This window comes from Tachysurus fulvidraco, chromosome 26 (assembly GCF_022655615.1).
Source record: "Tachysurus fulvidraco isolate hzauxx_2018 chromosome 26, HZAU_PFXX_2.0, whole genome shotgun sequence".
In the NCBI taxonomy this organism is placed as follows: domain Eukaryota; kingdom Metazoa; phylum Chordata; class Actinopteri; order Siluriformes; family Bagridae; genus Tachysurus; species Tachysurus fulvidraco.
Genome location: NC_062543.1, coordinates 2,672,003 through 2,692,892, shown reverse-complemented (window position 1 = coordinate 2,692,892; position 20,890 = coordinate 2,672,003). Strand labels below are relative to the sequence as shown.

General features: G+C 41.7%; 2 protein-coding genes across 10 annotated transcripts in view; one reads left to right on the top strand and one right to left on the bottom strand.

Annotated features, from left to right (window-relative positions):
* The window catches only part of haus4 (HAUS augmin-like complex, subunit 4), a 6,376-nt gene extending 3,950 nt beyond the window's left edge, over positions 1-2,426 (bottom strand). The window contains exons 1-4 of one of the 2 annotated variants that reach the window (XM_027136729.2): positions 2,304-2,426; positions 1,993-2,053; positions 876-1,015; positions 395-526 (exon numbers count right to left, since the gene is read on the bottom strand). In XM_027136729.2, the coding sequence (XP_026992530.1) occupies positions 395-526; positions 876-1,015; positions 1,993-2,047 (327 nt within the window). In that variant the 5' untranslated portion in view covers positions 2,048-2,053; positions 2,304-2,426. The other variant, XM_047809204.1, reaches the window with a different exon arrangement.
* A 1,408-nt stretch (positions 2,427-3,834) lies between these two features.
* golga2 (golgin A2) lies at positions 3,835-19,453 on the top strand. Of its 8 annotated transcripts, none has more exons than XM_027136722.2 (28): positions 3,835-4,210; positions 7,851-7,973; positions 8,551-8,631; positions 9,825-9,965; positions 10,356-10,405; positions 10,596-10,659; positions 10,830-10,892; positions 11,704-11,784; positions 12,257-12,295; positions 12,641-12,703; positions 13,034-13,127; positions 13,237-13,343; positions 13,509-13,567; positions 13,672-13,813; positions 13,957-14,046; positions 14,358-14,465; positions 14,550-14,637; positions 14,752-14,888; positions 15,397-15,615; positions 15,711-15,824; positions 15,909-16,133; positions 16,328-16,427; positions 16,515-16,603; positions 16,698-16,854; positions 16,958-17,125; positions 17,211-17,317; positions 17,514-17,682; positions 17,786-19,453. In XM_027136722.2, exons 1-28 carry the CDS (start codon positions 4,163-4,165, stop codon positions 18,046-18,048), a joined length of 3,189 nt encoding a protein of 1,062 aa, XP_026992523.1. In that variant the 5' UTR covers positions 3,835-4,162; the 3' UTR covers positions 18,049-19,453. The 8 variants fall into 8 exon arrangements, with proteins under 8 accessions (XP_026992523.1, XP_026992522.1, XP_026992525.1 ...); XM_027136721.2 differs by having other exon boundaries at positions 10,353-10,405; XM_027136724.2 differs by lacking the exon at positions 11,704-11,784 and having other exon boundaries at positions 10,353-10,405.
* Positions 19,454-20,890: the final 1,437 nt, after the last annotated feature.

Below are 20,890 nucleotides of genomic sequence, written 5' to 3'. Positions count from 1 at the left end.
TGATGTAAACAGAACTCAGAGCTTTGTGGAACATGGGTGATAAAAGTCTAGTAACGATGTTTTTTTTTCACTCCGCTCGTCCTCTCAGTGTGAAGCTGCCTCGTCACCTTTAACCTATAATAAAACGTTTCTGTCCTGAAGGGTGTGGCCTCTTCCGGATCGCTCCGCCCCATTCACAGGGCACAATAAAACACTGAATGTACTGCGCTGAGCCTTTAAACTGCGTTCTCCATCAACATCATCAAATCCCCCACTGAAGAAAAAATTTTTTTAGAACTATGAACCCTGATGCCATAAGACACTAACGGTTGTTGTTTTTTTCCCTTTAAATTCTCATCTGTCCATCATCTGTGTTACAGCCCAACATCCACTACATGCAGTCACCGTGCCATACCGTGTCCTCGGCTGCTGCTGCAGTGGAGTGGTGCTGACCGAAGTGATGTTCCTGCACCATCTCTTGCAGGAGTCTGTGCATGCTTTCCAAACGGAGCCATCCCAACCTCTGCGACTGGAGCTCCTGCTCTGCCTACACAGAAATTATACTGTTCTCAGCTACAAATAGACCTCTATACAGGCAATCTCACTGTATCTGTATGTATCATCACAATCATCAGGTTTTATTCAAATGAATTCGTTCGTACCCAAGAACTGCTGCTATATTCGTAAAGACTGTCTTGTGCTCATACCAGAATCTGCTCTTCCTCTCAACATTTCATCATGGTCACCTTTGACTTGTTTTATGTCTATATCCAGATTTCAAGCTGCTTTTTGACAATATCTTTTTTTTTTTTAAGTACCCTACGATTAACTCAAGTCCAACATTACCCGTTATATTTTCCCGAAATAAAAGTATGTGACTTTTCCAGCAGAACTACCTTTTCCAGCTCTTTTCTCAAGGGTAATGTCAAGCCAGTGCGATCCACATGCTGTGACAGCGTGGCCAGGAGCTTGCAGAACAGGGGGTTCTGGACCAGATCATCCTCGGTTAGATGACACAGCGGGAATGCGGACAGAACTGAAGGATATAAAATGACAAGAGAAGTTAGAGAGAAATAAGCATTGAGGGTTTGACGACTTTGACAGTTTCTATAAAGACCGCATACAAATACATCAGTAAAAGTCAAACTGTGCTGTATGGCCAAAAGTTTGTGGACACTTGACTATGGCAAGTGTGTGGGAATGAACCACATTCAGGTGTACGCCAATCTTTGTTCAAACAGTACAGTCAAACGTCAAAGGTTTACTGAAACTGTCATTATATACAGTTTATAATGTACATAAAGAGCTGATAAGAGAGTTGGTGAGGTGATGGTGATGATGATGTAGTTAGTGGTGGTGATGATGGTATGGTAATGGTTGATGGTGAGGTGATGTATGGTGATGGTGATGGAGAGGTGATGTATCGTGATGGTATGGTAATGGTGAGGTGATGGTAATGTTGATGGTGAGGTGATGGTGATGGAGAGGTGATGATGTATGGTGATGGGATGGTAATGTTGATGGTGAGGTGATGGTGATGGTAATGTTGAGGTGATGATGTATGGTGATGGTGACGTGACGATGTGAGGTGATGGTAATGTTGATGGTCAGGTGATGATGTATGGTGACGTGACGATGTGAGGTGATGGTAATGTTGATGGTCGGGTGATGATGTATGGTGATGGTGAGGTGTTGATGTATAGTGATGGTAATGTTGATGGTGAGGTGATGGAGAAGTGATGATGTATGGTGATGGTATGGTAATGGTGAGGTGATGGTAATGTTGATGGTGAGGTGATGGTTACGTGACGATGTGAGGTGATGGTAATGTTGATGGTCAGGTGATGATGTATGGTGATGGTGAGGTGATGACGTATAGTGATGGTAATGTTGATGGTGAGGTGATGATGTATAGTGATGGTGAGGTGATGACGTATAGTGATGGTAATGTTGATGGTGAGGTGATGATGTATGGTGAAGTGATTGTGATGGTGTTGGTGATGTGATGTGAACCTTGCTGATGCAGACTGTCTCTTTTACCCACTGATGACTCTGGACACTGCAGCATCACAACCTGTACGGCAGAAGACGACAAATAAACAAAGAAAGAGACGATAAAAGCCCCAAACTGCTGATATAAGTAAACCGATATAAGTGCAGTAAACAGAGAAGGCTGTGACGTGTAGCCTGGACCTGAGCTAACTAGCTAATCCTTCTTAAAGCTAACACAATAACCCACCGAGCCCAAAACTTCAATCTAAAATCCTTTAGTAGTTATTAAAAAAGTTAAACTAAACTCTTCGGAGATTATTTAGACAACTTACAAGTGTTTTTATTCAGCAGAACGTTCTTTTATTCGTATTTACCGCCATCAACAAAAGCTTCCGCAACCGAGATAAGCGCCATCTAGCGGCTTCTTTTGTATACCGCCACCTCCTGGACTGGAGTTTAGGTTCTATTTTACTTTGTTTAAAATATCTTCCCTATTTTTACATAGTCAGTATTTATATAGAGTATTAACTATGTATTCATTAAATTGCACCACATATTTGGCATTTATTGGTTGTAACAGATCATTACAGATCAGAACAGTTTCTTTAACCAGGCAATCACCCTGATTAACAAATAACCATAGTTATATTCCCTATATATACTATATATCTATAAGTACTGAATTATCAGAACTGTCAGTCATCACATCATCAGTATATGTTACACACACTTCTGCTGCTGTATATTGTATAAAAGCATAATATTGCTATGCCTATACATGCCTATCGAGGTTGGCTGCAGAGGATTTGTGGGGCGCTCCCAACACAAAGCCATCACTGAACTGGGCATTGTAGAAACAACAAGAAGCAGGGCCATCAAGAACATCACCGATGAAGCCGAGAAAGCCTCGAGATGGCTCTGGATTCGTAGAGGAGCACCAAGGGGGCAAGCGAGTGCTACCTGAACACAAGTCGCGGTCTGATCAGCCGTGGCTGGGTCGCCTGGGCGAGGGTGTCTGATGTTGAAAGACCCGAAACACCCCTCAGGTTACATCACTGATGATGTGTTCAGGTGCATCTGAAGATGTGTTTCAAGAACACACACTTCTGCTGCTGTATATTGTATAAAAGCATAATATTGTACAATACTGTTATTTGCATTTCCCACACTTTATGTACATAACTGTATGTCACATATTCTGTTTTCATATTTAATACTCGTGCTGTCTATATTGTCTCAAATCATCTGTATTGTCTTGTTTTGTATAGTATAGTGTTATTTATGTCTGTACTTTTGAGAGTCACAAACAGCTGGACCCAAATTCCTTGTGTGTGTAAACAGACTTGGGAAATAAACCTGATACAGATTCTGATTACAGCTTTTAATCCTCCTGTTATCCATTTTTGCATGCGTTATGTCTTAAATGATTTTGTTAACAAACCACTTGATGACTAAAAGTGTGTGAATCCCTGACCATCACACTTAGACGTGGTTCTTCTCCAAACGTGGCACAAAGACTTTGTACACGTGTGCACAAAGCGAGCTGGTTTACTGATAGAGTCAAAGAAAACATTTCAGATGGAAGTTTGAATATTTTTCTGAAAAAATGGAGTAACGATCAGTGGCTCGTACCAATTATATTGTCTCACATCGTCTGTTTTGTCTTGTATAGTCCAAGCTAAATGTATAATATGTTATTTATGTCTGTATTTTTTAGAGAGTCACGAACAACTGGAACCAAATTCCTTGTGTGTGTAAACACACTTGGGAAATAAATCTGATTCAGATTCTGATTACAGCTTCTAATCCAAAGCGAGCTGGTTTATGGAATCAAAGAAAACATCAGCAGCCTGCACAGACAAGTTAAAAGTCTGATTTTAAATGAAAAATGATTGATTAAGGGTTTAATATTTACTTTATTTGAGATGGAAGTTGAGTAATGATCAGTGACGTGTGAACAAACAGTGATCAGATAAGAAAATTAAAAGATAAAGTAGCATAAAATGAAGCAGAAATACGTGTGTATGAGGGAAAGATAGTGGAGAGATGAAATCTGGAAGGAGAAGGAGGAAAAAGACAGAGAAGGAGGAAAAAGACAGAGAAGGAGGAAGTGTCCTCGTCGTGAGGCGGAGTGATCCGGAGCTCTACAGGACACGGAGGCTAAACTTGATGACGTGGTGCCGGGACGACGATGGCCGACCAGAGCAGGCAAAATAAACTCGCCGCAGCTAAGAAAAAGGTTTGTTTTTCTGTCATAAACTTTATACCAACGACACCTCGTAGTACCCTTCTATCATATGAGCGCAAAAAATGCCTTTATGGACGCGATTAAACCCGCCTACGGTTGACTCATCCACGTCTGCGGTTCAGCCCCTGAGAGCTCCCCGCCTTCGAGTTGCACTGTTTGCTGCTGTCAGTGTAACTCGACTCCGGTGTCGAAGCTCAGGCCTACGTGACAACCAGCTGAGAAATCGCGTTTAAAGTAAAAACAACAAGCTGCTCGGGGATTTGGATGGAAACGAGGATTGGGATGAAGTTATAAGCGTGTAGGCAGTTAATATAACGAACGGAATGATTAAATATGTTGGTTTATTTAGTGCTGAAGGCTAATAGCTAACGTGCTAATGAGCATGTTTGACATTTTCGCCTGTGTTTAGCTTCACTGAAAGGGCACTCATTAATTAACGTTATTAAAAATAATAATAATTATTATTTTTAATTGTGAATAATGTTGTTGTCCATTTGGTTAGGTTTGTACCAGACGGTTTGATTAAATCTGCACACACTGTGTATCTCAGCCAAGGCTGATTTCTTTTACCTGGTTTTGTCCTTTGACCGGTCGATATTTGGCTCTTAATTTTGTCTAGATACAAAGTTAGAGAGTAAATAAATTTAAAATAAAAATGTTTTATAGGTGAAGAGAATGCACAAGGTTTAGATCGAGGTAGCTTGGCATACTTAAAATGCCTTCATTCACAGTCTTAAGTCAGGTGACATCAGGACAGCCACAAAAAACTGAGAGGAAACAGTTTACATGTTGTTTGGGAATAATGTCTTCTGCTTTCTGGGATCTTTCTGCCTCTTCTAGTGAGGATAAACCAGAGGAATTGAAGTTATGACAGACTTCATCACATGTCAGTTTCTCTCAGTCCTCCAACAGCTGTGACATTTGCTAGAAAACCAGAATAAGAAGGAGCTTTATTTTGCCAAGTAGGAATTTGTTTTAGTGTCATACGATTGCTTCCGGGGCACAGAGACGACCGCCGACACACAGACAATACATAAATAAATAAAAATACACCTATGTAAATACAAATAGACAAAACAAATTGTATGTACGGTTGTGATATAGATGATAAAACGAAATAGAATAGAATGAGATGCAGTGATGTAATAGGATGGATGTGGTGACAAATAAATATAAGGTTGTTGCACTTTGTTATTGTGTATTAAGGGGAACGTTTAACTGTTTCATGAGGTATATTGTCTGGGGAAGAAACTGTTCTCGTGCCTGTATGTGCTGGTATTGGGGGGTCTGTAGTGCCGGGGAGATTGTAAAGAGATGATCAGAAGGGATTGCGGGGGTTTTCGAATCTACAATAAAACTCAATCAGATCAAGTTGGTGATGACGTCCAGAGCTTTTCAGACCGAAGCTGATTAGAAGTGAAGCGATCCTTCGACTTTTTTGGCGTAGTACTCCTTAGCCGCTCTAATCTCCTCGTTCAGAGTGTTCCTGGCCTGATTGTAAGAGAACCCCATCTCCATTTCTGTAGGCATCGTCTTTGGCTTGACGAAGGTGTCTGAGTTTTGCTGTAAATTTTGGCTTATCGCCATTGAATGTTAAATGATTTCTGGTAGGGATGCAAATGTCCTCACAGAAACTGATACAGTCGCGTTCAGATCATTGAGGTCACTCCAATCAGTGAGGTCAAAACAGGCTTGTAAAACCTGCTCTGTATCGTCAGTCCATTCTTTACTACAGGTTTAACATTTTCGCATGTAGGTTGGTATGAGATGAACCAGGCAGTGATCAGAGAGACCCAAAGCTGCACGTGGGGCTGAGCGATATGCATTCTTTATTGTGGTGTAACAGTGGTCCAGTATATTACTGTCTCTGGTGGGACATACACACTGTCTGCATTTTGGTAGTTCACCAGAGAGATTTGCTTTATTAAAGTCTACAAGAATTATTATAACAGAGTCTGGGTGGTGTTGTTCTGTCCCTGTAATCTGATCAGCGAGTTTTTGTAAAGCCAGGCTCACATACGTTTGCGCTTGCGGTGGACGGTAAACACTCACAAGAATGAATGAGGGAAACTACCATGGCGAGTTGAACAGATTATGGTTAACGACAAGCACTTCTAGATCTGGACAGCACATCTTCTTTAACACTGTTTTATCTGTACACCACCTTTCACTGATGTAGAAGCATGTCCCGCCACCTCGCGATTTCCCTGTCGATTCTGCGTCACGGTCCATTCTGAACAGCTGAAAGTTCAGCAGAACCAAGTTTCAGCCAGGTTTCTGTGAAACACAGAGCAACAGAGTGTGAAAAATTCTTATTTATCCAGGAGAGCAGAAGGAGTTTGTCCGTTTTGTTGGGTAGAGACCACCTTTTGCCAGATGGATGCTGGGCCAAATACAATGTTCATCAGAACGTCTGAATAGTCGAAAATCGGTAGGAAATTTTTGTGCTGTGTTCTGAAGATTATTCAGATTAGACAGTGTTTACTAAGTAAACAGGAAAACTACTGGAGAGCGAAGCACCTTGGCTGCCACGTGATCAGGACATTTAAACCGAGAGGAAAAAGTGTACACGTCGTTTGGAAAAATTTCTTATGCTTGTTGGGATCTTTCTGACTCTCCTAGTGAGGATAAAGCAGAGGAATTTAAGTTATGACAGACTTTATCACATGTCAGCCTCCTCCTCGGACAGCCGGTACATTTGCTTACAGAGTAATTGCATAGCCAAATCGAGATGGATTTGGATTTAGGAATGTTAACCATGAACCTTTTAATCAACAGGTTTAAAACAAAACAAAAACCCGATTGTTAAGACCGAGAAGGTCTTGCCTGGTTTAGATGTTATCTGAAAGACTGCTGGCAGGAAATTCCCTAGAAACCCATAATGTGCAGCGGTATCTCACAAGGTTTGACAGAGTGTATGAAAAGGTTCTTAATTGGTTCTTTGTCAAGTTGTATGGTTTTATGATGAACATCCATTAAATGTGACCATTGCAAAAAAGGTTATTTTTATTTTTATTGTTATTTGTATGGGACTCCTTTTATTTAGGCATGTTATTGTTTAGCATTTTTATGGCTGTCCGATTCTCAAACGTCATGTTTCTCCTACACAGATCTTTTTTAAGCATGTCTAACTCTGCTAGATCCAGCAGAATAAACCGGCGCAAAAATAAAGATGGTACTCGACAGGTTTGTTTCTGTTTGGTACTAAGAGTATATTTCTAGATTAGACAGCTTACAATGCGTCTCTTTGTGACCGGCTTGTATCATTTGCAGGAAAAGTAACTGAAGGAACATAATGTTCAGCTACACTGGTCATGTTTTGCTGAACCTCTGAAGCAGCCTAACCCATTTACTGTTAATCTAATGGATCACTTGCAGCTCTGGAGATTCTTCCATACCGGAAGGTGTTTTAATGTCGAGATTGCAAACGTACTGGATTCACACTAATGCTTTAGTAACTCGTACACACCCCTGAGAGCATGATTACATCTTTGATCCACCCGTAATTGCATCACAGGGTGCATTGCCACAGAAGGAGTTTGATCGGTGTGACTACCGGATGTTAGGTAAATAGATCTTAATTTGATGCTCCTGGCTCCTAACTGCATGCCCATGTGTCTCTGATTGACAGCTGAAAGAGTTTCAGCAGAAGAGTACACAGTCCCCAGTCAACCCTGGACCGAAGAAGAAGAGGAAGGTGAAAGGAGGAGGTCAGGCGGAAACTCCGTCCGCCGACAGAAGCTCGCCAGAACACGTGAGTATCTCCACTCCGGTGCATTTCACATTAAGAAGAGTAGAATTTAACGGCGACGCGGATTTAATTACAATAACGCATTTATACCTTATGTCTTTATAGTCGCCACATAGTAAAACAAACAAATCTCAATCCTCCGATCTCAAATCTGATTGGTCGGAAGGTATCGATTTCTACAAAGCAAGGAAAAAACACGCAGCTCTCCATATAGGATGGCGTTTCCTTCAGCTAGCGCTAGTGTACGTTCAGTGCTATGGATTCGACCAACTAACGAGCTTTTGTTGTTCGATCTAATGTAAACGCTTTAAGTTTTAAGCCCAGTCAAAGTGGTGCTTTTATTTACTGTTGGTGCGAAGTCAGGGTTCAGGAAGCTTCTCTGACTCTGAACTTTATGCAGGGTTTTTAATGCTAGCTCAATGTCCGTATAAAGGAGAGAGATAATGAACATCATGGAGTTGTGAGAGAGAAAATCTCCTGTCCTTTCGTTTTCTTGCCGCACCTCTGTCTTACCTGTTCACTGTCTCGTACGCTTCCCTCATTCACTCCTCCTTCACTCCTCCTTTTCCTTCTTCTGTAGATTGAGAATATTCTCAAAGTTATGGTGTCTGATCTTAGTCTGACTAACGGATTAGCTCTTCCTCCTTTGGTCAAAAGCCAGGTGAGCCTCTCTCGTTCCTCTCCTCCGTTTCATTTTCTCTTTCCTCTCCCATCTCCATCTTCTTTTCCTTTGTTTGTTATATGTTTCGTATCATAACTCTGTCAGGTCTTTGCTGTTTAATAAGTATGGCATGGCTGACACACACCGAGGAAAGCTGCTGTGCATAAAACCTTTGTAGAAATGCTTGCCTTTTTTTTTTTTGGGTGTTGTTTTGTTGCTCTTTATAGTGCAGCGTCCCGCATGTTGAGATTTGAGACTACGTTCTTCCTCATTCTTTTCTGTTCTATGAGTATATAAGGTCTTTAATAAAATCCTACAGTTCAGACAGTTTCCTTTGTTAAGAATTTGAACGATTAAATGCTTTTGAAACATGTCCCATGTGGATGCATGCATGGTTGGATGGACGGACGGACGGACGGATGTAGATGTATGAAAGCCTGTACAAATAGTTCAATGGATGGATCTAAACTCTCAACAGCTAAAGTTTAAAGGTGGGGTCTGCATTGTTTGAAAGCCAATGTTGACATTTGAAATCACCAAAACAAACACGTCCCTAACCCAAATGGGTCCCACCCCTGTATCGATAGCTCCGCCCACACATGCATACATAACCTAAGCAACTACTGGAAAGAAACGTGTCTTTATCATAGCTGAAGGGAAGAACAATACGATTGTAGATAAACAAACAAGCAAAAATGGCACACAAGCATAATGATGTAAAGGACAAAGGCATATATTAGTTCTGTGTAACAAAGCAAAACGAATGTTACACACCTATCGAGAAGGAAAAAAGCGCCTCGGCGTCTTAAGTGAAGTTGGCCGATATGAACGCTCTCTCCGCCCATATTGAAAAGACACGCCCCCTTCTGCTCATTGGCTACACCTTTGTTTTGATTTTTGTTTCGTTTGTCGTCCCGACTCAGTTTTCTGAAGCATTTGTCAAACAACGGAGACCCCACCTTTAAAGTCGATGTATACAGTAAACGTAAAGTACGCTTGCAGTATATCTGTCTGTAGTTGCAGTTGTGCAGCTCATTAACCAATCAGCATGCACGCATTCTGCATGCACATGTGCATCTCTGTTACATCAGGAAGCTCCTCCGCTAAGCCTGTGCACTGCCTAACGCCCTACCAGCTTGCAGTTTCGTCATCGTCTTTAAGTGTTGTTATGTGCTGTGTGTGTGATGGAGCAGGACCACGGTGAACAGGGAACACGAGAATCCCCCATTTCTCAGATGCAGGATGATGCAGGAGAACCTGGTCGCTGCTCTCCTGGTTCTAATCTCTCCACCGCTACTAACACGGAGTGTCTCGCTGACCGCGCTGACCTACAGGTCTGTCTGACGCCTCGGCCTGGTTTCCCGAGCACAGCCTTAATAAAGCCTAAATCTAGACTTGAACCAAAAATATATTCAATTAATGTTGACAATTCTTAAAATTTACAAACACGCAATTCTGTGGCTTCAAAACCAGGCCTTAGTTGCCTTAGTATGTGTTTTGTCCCTAATAACAGCTTATAATTAAACGTTAGAGTTTTATCAAACCAATTCTGATTGGTCGACTAGTTTGTTGCTTTGTCTGTTATTCACTGTTGTCGTTTTGTCTCCCGTACATACTGTTCCCTATCTCAAGATTCAGAGATCACTTATTTTTCTTCCTTTCTAGTTCGATTTCTGTCATATTTGTGTAATATTACATTTTTTTTCCATCTTCATCCTCAGCAGAACTGTGACCTGGATGCCAACGGTGATGAACACACTCCAGTGGAAAACAGGTGAGGTCACTTCGTCGTCACTCGTTCGGTCTCTATCATCAGACATCCTTGAAGAGTAGGAGATAAGAAAAGGGAAAGGATAAGAAGGAGGACGCGTTCATAAACAACAGTGTACCGTTGGATTGATGTGCTGCTCCTGTCTGTTCTCAGTCTCATCGTGTGCATGTGTGCTTTTGTTTGTGTCTCCCAGGCCGCTGTCCTCCACAGAGAGTCTCAGGCAGCTCTCGCAGCAGCTCAACGGCCTTCTCGCCGAGGTGAGGAGTCACGCTTAAGAAGTGGCTGTCCTTCAGATTTCAGTCTCTCACCACAATCTGTATCGTGTTAGAAAAAACGAACGTCTTCGACGAAAGCCTCGATTCGCAGTTTAAAAATAAGGTTTAGATTTTTTTCCTCAAATCTGATCGTTTGTTTGTCTTTGCTCCAGTCATCATCATCATATGTCAATGGCGAGACTGGACCAGCGCTTGTCAACGAAAAAGCACTGGAGGTACGTAGATAAACCGACGCGTGTCTGATCTCTCGTACAAGTCTGATACGGGTCCTATATCATAAACGTGTGAACTGTCTGAATAAATCACACACGTTCCTCAAACCACTTTGAGCTCAGTGAGGGATCTTAGACCGTGTGTGTGTGTGTGTGTGTGTGTGTGTGTGTGTGTGTGTGTGTGTGTGTGTGTGTGTTCTGGACAAAAAAGACCACACAGCTAAAATACATGGTTTTTAAAACCCTTTTTGTAATTTGTAAGTGGTACACCGAAGCCAAACGATAGCCTAAAAAATACTAATATATATTAGTGAAATAAATGCCTTTAAATATCATCGATTTCCAGATATCTTTTTATCTAATAAAAATAAATAAATGAATGAATAAATAATGAAAACCGAGTGAAAAAAATGACTGAAAGCAGATGAAATTGAACTTTTGTTCTTAATCATTAAAGACTGCATTAAAATCAACAAAGTATTTATTTATAAATTAAAATCTAAAATGAAATAATCATGGGAGGGGCTTAATTGTCCGAGGTTTTGAATATCACCAGTTTTTACTGTCCTCTGTTATAATCGCTGATTTTTTAAATTTATTTTTATTTTTGTATAATCTGTATGATTAGGATCCCTGATCCCTTCATACTTTTCCTCCCAAGAGCCATTTTATTATATCTTATTTATTTATTTATTTATTTATTTATTTTCAGTCATAAATAATTATATAATTTATTTTTTTTACATTTGTTTTGCAATTTCTGTTTAAACTTTCACATTCCTCTCTGTTTCTCTCTGCATGCCTGCACGTTCAGACTCGAATCCAGGAGCTGGCAGATGCTCTGGACTCCAGCACTCTAGAAAATTCCCAGCTCACTGCAAAGCTAGAGACACTGGTAAGGGTGTCAGAAAGGAGCGTGAGGAGTAGTGATGTGTGTACCGTATGGGTGTTTTTGCCATGTTGCCATAGTAACAACTTCTCAGGCTGTGAAACACCTTGCTTCTTAATAACCCTTTACGCATCGCCGCTACTTTAATCTCCCCCTGGACACACTTACACACTCCGTCACAAACCTGGCACGAGCGGGCAACGTGTTCCCTTTTGTTATTCATTTGTTTAATTATTTTAACTTGTACTAATTTTCCTTTTACTAGTTTTCCTTCGTCACTTTCTGTTAACAGAGCTGATGCCTTGCGTTGCTTGTCAGGTTTTCAGGTCTAAAGCGATCTGTCGCAAAGCTTTGTTCCTGGCTGTTACCGTGCATCACTTCGTCGGCTTTGGTCACCGTGCTCCGATCGTCATCTCAACTCTTTCTAAAAATGCTTCCTGTAGTAACAGCTGTATGTTGTTTTTTTTCCCCATTTCAGACGAAGCAGTCTCAAGTGATGTCCGAGCAGATGCAGAAGGTAAACGTGCGGTAAAATCGAAAAGATTTCATTACACTCTGTTACACGTATAAGCATAGATTACAGCCGTGGGCTTATAAAAAATGTCTGTTCTTATATTTCGTAGCACGACGCACCTAGATGTTTAAACCATTAGCGAACACAACACGTTTAGCTCTGTGGATCTTTTAAAATGTACTAAATCACAATTAAATTCTGTCCCCTAATTGTTCGTACCAAATATCAATTTTATCTATCTATCTATCTATCTATCTATCTATCTATCTATCTATCTATCTATCTATCTATCTATCTATCTATCTATCTATCTATCTATCTATTTATTTATCCCCCCCCTCCCCCCAGGAGCGGAAGGACTTCGAGCAGAAGTGTGTGAAGGAACAAGGGGCGATGCGTGAACAACTGCAGGTAAGGGGCTTTTTCTTTTATTTCTGAATAAAAAGTGTTGTGCCATCTTTCTCGTCTTGTGCACGGGATAATAAAGAAGCGTATCTCCTGGACTAAACGGATTAATTATATATAACAGTGACGTATAGAATTCTTATGCTCTGTTCACAACACTCCAAAACACTGCTCCACGAGGTCAGTACGAACATGCCTACGCCGTGCCAGAGTACACGGTTTAACCTCAGCAATGTACTGATGTTTTGTAACGAATCACAGGCTGGCGCTTTTATAAGCGGAATGTATCGGGTGTGATGTGATGCAATACAAATGTGTACATGTTTTTTTTTTTAGGTTCACATCCAGACTATCGGCATTCTCGTGTCTGAGAAGTCTGAACTGCAGACCGCTCTGTCTTTTACACAGCACGCAGCACGCCAAAAGACAGGTGTGTGTGTGTGTGTGTGTGTGTGTGTGTGGACACGATGCTAAATGATTAATTACTTAATATTTGTTTTAGACACTGATTTATATTTGTCACACACACACACTTTCAGAAGAGGCAGAGGAACTGAATAATCGGCTGCACTCCAGCAAGTACAGGGTGTCCGAGCTGGAGCGGACTTTATCCACAGTGTCCACACAGCAGAAACAGCTGGAGAAGGTGCAGCACCGAATAAAAATAAACAAACAAACAAAAATAAATAATAACATTATTAATATTAAATTGTTATTATTATTATTATTATTATTACACTATTACGAGGACTTTTTTTTTTTAAGATCTTTAAGAGATTTTTCCCCCGTCTAATTTCATTTAACTAAACAGCATAATAAAGAACTGGAGAAGGACCGGGACAGCCTGCGACTGGAAATCTTCAGACTAAAGTAAGTTCCGTCACGACGCAGGTTTGTTTTTTTTTTGTTTGTTTTTTTGCATCATATTTGCGGTTCTAATCCGTTTCCTTGCGCACGCCTTCCTTCTCACTCAGTAACGCGAACGAGGAAACGAAGCAGCAAAGCTCCGAGCTAGGAGAACAGCTGAAGTTAAAGGTGAGGGAGAACAGCGCTCTGAGTCTGGAGCTGGACGAAGTGCGCAAGCGCCTGGAAATGGCCGACGTCATGCTGCAGCAGGTGACTCGCACGTTTTAGCTTCGTTTCTCAGGCTTGTGTTTAATGCATACAAAAAGTCAAGAAATTACAGTGCTGTCCTTACCATGCAACAATCTTATCCCTCTTGTCTGTCTATTTTTTTATTTTTTTTCCCTCTCTGCTAGTTCTCCAATCAGTCAGGAACTCCGTCCGAGCAACAACAGCTGCAGCTGCTCCTGGAAGAAAAGCATCAGCTCGAGGTTCACACAGCACAGGTGTGTGTTTGGGTTTATAGGTGTAAAGTTTGGCTATTAAGGTATTTTGTTTCACCATCCATTTGTAGACATGACATCATTTACTGTACATTTACATTATTTACCGTCCAGTGTCACCCAAATGAGGACGGGTTCCCTTCTGAGTTTGGTTCCTCTTTCTCATATCGAGTTTTTTCTTAAGCACCGTATTTGTTTGTTTGTTTTTATTTATTTATTTATTTTTAGCAGCTGCATAGCACCAATGAATAAAACTGTCAGGCTTTGCTTACTTATAACACAGCTGTATCTGTACTGTATCTGTTGTCTCGTAGCTCATGGAGTCAGTATCACAGCTACAGAGAGAGCGAGACCAGTACGCAGAACAGATTCAGGAAGAGGGCCGAGTCTGGAAAGACAAAACCGAACAGCTTCTCACTCAGGTACAATCTGTTCTCCACCCACACACACACACACACAACCAGAATACTTTAATATCTAACTCAGCTTGTGGTTGTGGTGTCCAGGTGACTCTGATGTCAGAAGAGAGAGACAAAAGCACTGCTCAGATCCAAGAGCTACAGGAGCAGATTACAGAGCTGAAAAATACAGCAGGTCCGAATCACTTATACGTTTAACAACCAAAACAATCTCAATCGGTCTGACGTCCGAACTCCTAATGCGTTTATCGACGTTTCTCAGAACGATGACCCTTTCTCTGTCCCTCAGCTTCACTGTCACAGGAGAGAGAACGCCAGGTCACGTCTCAGGCCTCAGGACCCTCGGAGAAGGAGCTGGCATTGGAGGAGAGCGTCCGCACCCTGCAGCAGGAGAGAGACGCTCTCAGTCTGCAGTACCAAGCACAGGTCAGAACCTCTGTCAGAGTCACAGAGAGCTGAAATTACAGTGGAGTTCTGAGCTGCAGCCGTGGGGACATGGTGACCTAGATATCTGTACACCTCATACTCATACATTCAGGTGTAAAGGTGGAACATAGGATCTGTTTCTATTTTATTATGAACGTCCTCTAAAACTATTGTTAGACACATCAAGCATAATAAATCAGCCAAGCCTTATATGTCTTAACAAATCATGCAAGACATAAAGTGCCTAAAAAATAAATAATAACCAAGAACCAATTTTGCTGGTGTCACGTGAAGGATAGTTCAATTTCTGAAAACTTTCGAGTGATTTTTGGGTCTTCGGAAAGGTGCAGAACTTTTATTAGAGGTTCTGTAAAGAACATGGTAGTGTAGAGTAGATTAGACCTGGAATGAATAATCCCTGATTTTTAAAAAGCCTTGTTTATCATCGGCTCAATGGGAAGCATGTGTACGACTATTTTAATGAAAAGCTCAACTCACTTTGTTACAGGTTCGGGATAACGAACAGCTGAGCTGGTTGGTGCAGGAGCAAGAGACACGGCTGGCGGAGCTGGAGGCGCAGGCGCAGCGTGCAGCCGAAGATTCTCACGACAAACTGCGCATCCTGGAGGACGTTCAGAGCGACAAAGCCACCATCAGCCGAGCCCTCGCTCAGAACCGGGAGCTCAAAGACCAGCTGGCCGAGCTGCAGAACGGCTTCGTCAAGCTGGTAAAAATCTGCGTGTGTGTGAGAGAGAGAGATGTTTTGCTGTTGAAAGCAGTTTGTTCCTATTTAAATTTGTACCAACGCTGCTTCTTCTTTAGACCAACGAGAACATGGAGCTAACCAGTGCTCTGCAATCAGAGCAGCACGTGAAAAAGGAGATCGCTCGTAAGATGGGCCAGCTTCAAGAGGATCTCCATAACGCCAAAGAGCAGGTAAAAGACCTTGTAGAATCTTAAAAGTGCCTTGAGACACTGGTTAAAAAAAAAAAAAACTAATTTCACCACCCGTTCTTTCAGATGATGGAGCGGGTACAGGAGTGTTCGTCCCTACAAGAACAGAGGGATCAGTACCTGGCCTACCTGCAGCAGTACACTACCGGTTACCAGCAGTTGGTCTCTGAACGGGAGCAACTTCATAAGCAGTTCCTGCAGCAGATCCAGCAGATGGACCGACTGCAGCACGATGAAGTTCAGGGCAAAGTGCAGCTGGAGCAGAGTCAATTACAGCTACAGCACGCCCAGGTCAGACATGCTTCACCACTAGAGTATTCCCTAGTAATAGTACAAGGTGTACGGATTAAATCACTCTAATAAAATTTTTGCACCTGTTTTAATATTTACATTTAAAGCATGCTTCACAATATCACATACTGGAATCTAATCTAATTCATCCTGGTGGCAGTGCTTGCTGATATTTTTCTTTACAACCCTCTCAGGAAAGACTTGACCAGCTGGCCAAGGATAACGAGCAGCTTAAAACAGAGGTTCAGGAGCTACTGAACAGCTCCTCGCTAAATACATCACTCAGGGACCAGGGTAAGTCCAAAATCTATTAAGATTTAAGAACGTACTTTTGTATATTATCGTGTTAAATTGCTGAATTATATCCTCCCGTTTATCAAGGTGACGGAGTGGAAAGCTATTCCCTACCAGAAACCTTCCAGAAATCTTCCATAGCTATCCCAGAGGACTTTGAGAGCAAAGAGGAAATGGTAAAACCGTCAGTCAAACGATAACGTTAACGAGCGAGCCACAACACTTAAGGGTTTAAACCCATTTAATGCTTTTGTTTAACTTTTGTAACAGGACGAGTTTCTGCACTCTGCTCTGTCTCATCTGGAGCGAGAACGGGATGAAATCCTGCATCAGTTAGAAGAAGAGAGGAGGCTTCATCAGGCTGCTCTTCATCAAGTCGCCAATTTGAGTCACGAGCATCATCACCACAGCGCGTGTTCCGAGACAGGTAAAGGGACCCAGCACTAAGCCTTGGGGAACTTTTTTGATTTCGAATTTTTATAAGGTCGAGGAAAATCACAGTAACTAGGAACGTGTGTATGCATATGTAGGGAGTACAGACGGCGTTCCCGTCGAGGTGCACGAGGGACTCCGGGCCGCCATGGAGAAGCTCCAAGAGAGATTCACTAGCTTGATGCAGGAGAAAGCAGACTTGAAGGAGAAAGTGGAGGAGCTGGAGCATCGCTGCATTCAGCTGTCTGGAGAAACCGATACGATCGGTGAGGAAACACCAACGTCATAGGCATAGTGTTTGAGACTTAATGTGATCTTTCATCTTTATTTTTAATCCTATTCTGTTTTTAGGGGAATACATCGCGCTGTATCAGAATCAGAGAGCAGTAATGAAGCAGAGACACGTTGAAAAGGAGGAGTACATTAACAGGCTGTCTAAAGACAAAGAGGAGATGAAGGTAAATTTTTTTGTCAGTTTATACCCTTGACATCTTGGCGATTACACCCTTGATGTAATCCAGATCAAATATGTGTACATACAACGATTAGTTTAAAGTATCAAGGTTACCAAAACAACCAGGCTAAAGTTAGGCCATTACAGTTAGGTTTACGTAAACACGGCTCACTCCGATTCCTACCGCAATGTTTTCGTAGACGAAGTTGGCCGAGCTGCAGGATCTGGTGATGCGTCTAGTCGGTGAGAGGAACGAGTGGTACACCCGCTACATGAGTGCCATCAAGAATCCCGACTTCATGCAGCCTGGTGGAGACGACGTCCCACCTGCAGGGCCACATCTGGAGCTGGATGCTGTGGATGGCCCGGGTATTTATATTTGGAAACGGATTACATTTACATGTACACAGAAGTGCACAGATGTGTTGGTTAATTTTTCTCTCTCTCTCTCTCTTTTTCTCTTTCTCTCTAGTATCTATGGACATGAGCACAGCTGTCAGTGCGGCTCCAGACATGCAGACAAGGACGGATGAAAACCCACAGGACACAATCGTTCCCCCTGCCGGATCTTCGCTGAGGCCCAGAGAAGACGGCACGGCTCGGCAGATCATGCAGCTTCTCCAGGAGATGCAGAACCCTGAATCCCAGCCTCCTCCATTCCTAGGAGAGAACCCCTGCATCCCGTTCTTCTACAAACCCGACGAGAACGACGAAGTCAAGATCATGGTGATCTGAAGGCCGTTCCTTACCTCTGTCCCTAGAATGAAGACCTTATGCTTTCTCTCTCTCTCTCTCCCTCTCTCTCGCCTTTTTGCACAAATAAGAGCCAACATTATGACTCGCATGATGTAACTGGAGTTGGGCATTCAGTGTTTTTCATTCACATACGTTTCTGAGGTCTTAATGGTGGGTGTGAAGGCTTCTTTATCTCGGGCTGTTCGTTTCTTTAGACGTAGTCGATAAAGTTTTATTCATTATAACACAAATAATGCGTATTTTTGAGGCGTATATCTAACCTGGGGTGCTGCGATTTGTCTTTGCTCTTCCTGCTATGTAATAATGGCTTTAATGGCTTCCTCTCATAGTTTAATCCTCTAAACATTCGGTGCAATAGAAAGAAACCAGACTCGTTCTTACGTCGTAAGAAAAACGCCGATCCTAAGGATGCATATGTAAAATCAAACACTTTTCCTATATCGTCTGGTAGACGGAGGAAATCCGCCTGCCCGATGTTTAGGTTTATTTCAAGTTAACCTTGCACTTAAGCAGCTTTACTAAACACACAATTTGCATATCTGAAGATTTCTTCTTAATAAAGAAGGAGAGAGTTAAATCCTCTAGGTCTCGAAAATCAAATCCCGTCACATGGAGACATACAAACCCAGTAGCGTAGTCATCGGTCCAGTCGAGCATTTTGAGTGTCCATCAGTGAACCCGATGTAAAGGTGTCAGATAAAATGTCAGTAATGAAGTTCGGTTAATGTTAAAAACTGGAATATGCAGTTTTTGTTACAGTATATGGAAGAGTATTGGATGTAAACGGTCCAGCAAGTTGTAAGTAAGTTCTAGATCACAAACAAGCTGCACTGAAACGATAACAACAAAAAATATTATCATCAATATTTAGATCGGTGTGAAAGCTACAGCGAGGCCGGCAGTCGTAACGTGAGCTGTGAAAGGTGTAAAGACGTGAAGATGAAAGAAAAATATAATAATAATTAATAATCGCTCGTACAAAACATTATTTTCTCTCACACACCCGAAGCTCACTCGGATGTATATAATGTTTACTGGAGTGTCTTTCCGTTCCAAACCCCACACAGGAAATGTGTAGATGTACAGAATTGGCTGCTTTTTCTGTGTGCATTTGTGTGTCTGAGAATGATGTGTGGTGTTTGTGATCAGTGCCGGTGAACTCTATGATGCCAGATACGTTTCGATTGGCTGAGAGTTTCCAGAAATGGGAAATTGTCCAAGGTTGTAAATGGGAAATTGTCCAAGGTTGTAAAAGGTGTGAGTGTGTGTGTGAGTGTGTGTGTGTGAGTGTGTGTGTGTGAGTGTGTGTGTGTGTGAGTGTGTGTGTGTGAGTGTGTGTGTGTGAGTGTGTGTGTGTGAGTGTGTGTGTGTGAGTGTGTGTGTGTGAGTGTGTGTGTGTGAGTGTGTGTGTGTGTGTGTGAGTGTGTGTGTGTGAGTGTATGTGTGTGAGTGTATGTGTGTGAGTGTATGTGTGTGAGTGTATGTGTGTGAGTGTATGTGTGTGAGTGTATGTGTGTGAGTGTATGTGTGTGAGTGTGTGTGAGTGTGTGTGTGAGTGTGTGTGTGTGAGTGAGTGTGTGTGTGAGTGTGAGTGAGTGTGTGTGTGTGAGTGTGTGAGTGTGAGTGTGAGTGTGTGAGTGTGAGTGTGAGTGTGTGAGTGTGAGTGAGGGTGTGTGTGAGGGTGAGGGTGTGGGTGTGGGTGTGGGTGGGTTAAAATACGTCAATTGTTTAACTAATAAGAACTGGAAGTGTGTCGAAAGGCTTGAGACCGACTCTTTACGCTACAACCGAGCACTTGCATCTTGTCGGCCGCGGGCGTACATGCGTACGTCAGAATCGAATGTATGAAGTGGACAAGTTTCTATCAGGGGTCTCCGTTTGTTCTTCCCTTTTTTTTTTTTCTTTTTTTTTGTGTTTCGCTCATATCCCTGCCCTATGCCCTGCTCTCTCTCCTCAAACTTTTTCCGAAGGAGAAGCGAGAGGGTTAACGTGCTTGTAACACACGTGTAAATAGTGTAACTGTGTAACATACTGTATATTTAAACTGGTGTGGAAATCCAATTGAATTTGAATGAATACTACTAGTTCCTGCCTACGATCGAAGAACACGGAAGCGGGCGAGGTGACGTGGGCGTGAGGTGTCTGTGATTTCATATGATTTAAAGGTAAATGGAAATAATATTTATTTGGAATATGTACTTACACTAAACCAGTTTAATTCAGCAAACTCTCCAAACCCAATGAAGGAGTAATCAGAGTTTTTTTTTTCTCGTATGATTTTTTTTTTTTTGTTCCTCCTAAATAAAACCTGGGCAAAGTAAAAGTTGCTGTTTCTCTTCTTGTGTGTTTGTGTATTAAGTACAGAATAAAGTCACAGTATTTAACACACTTAATACATCATTGTTAAATGATTATTAATGTTTTTTTTTTTTTTTTAAATAAATAAATAAATAAATAAATAAATAACAGGAACAATAAAAAACAAAAAAGAACCACCACAGTCCAAACTGTGTACACTGAAGTTTATTTTTTTGAACATTACAGTCCTGTGAGACTCACTCGTTATACATTACACGGTAAAAGTACCAGGATGTACCACATCACATCTCTACATCTCACAGTTTGCATTATTTTTTGTTTCATCCTTTATATTATTCATTTATTCATAAGTTACTGGAGTCACACGTCATTTAATACAATAATTTAATATTCAGTAATCATACAGGTCTAAACTAGTCTCTAAAGCAGTGGAAGCACGATTTTCCTTGCACAGAGATACACAGCACACGTAACGATATGGCCATAATAAACAGATTTACAC

Excerpts from the sequence above, each read along its gene's own strand:
- golga2 (XM_027136721.2), top strand. The coding sequence starts at position 4,163 with ATGGCCGACCAGAGCAGGCAAAATAAACTCGCCGCAGCTAAGAAAAAG. Across the intron at positions 12,704-13,033 it reads CGATGCGTGAACAACTGCAG|GTTCACATCCAGACTATCGG; the intron begins GTAAGGGGCTTT and ends TTTTTTTTTTAG. Across the intron at positions 14,047-14,357 it reads TCGAGGTTCACACAGCACAG|CTCATGGAGTCAGTATCACA; the intron begins GTGTGTGTTTGG and ends GTTGTCTCGTAG.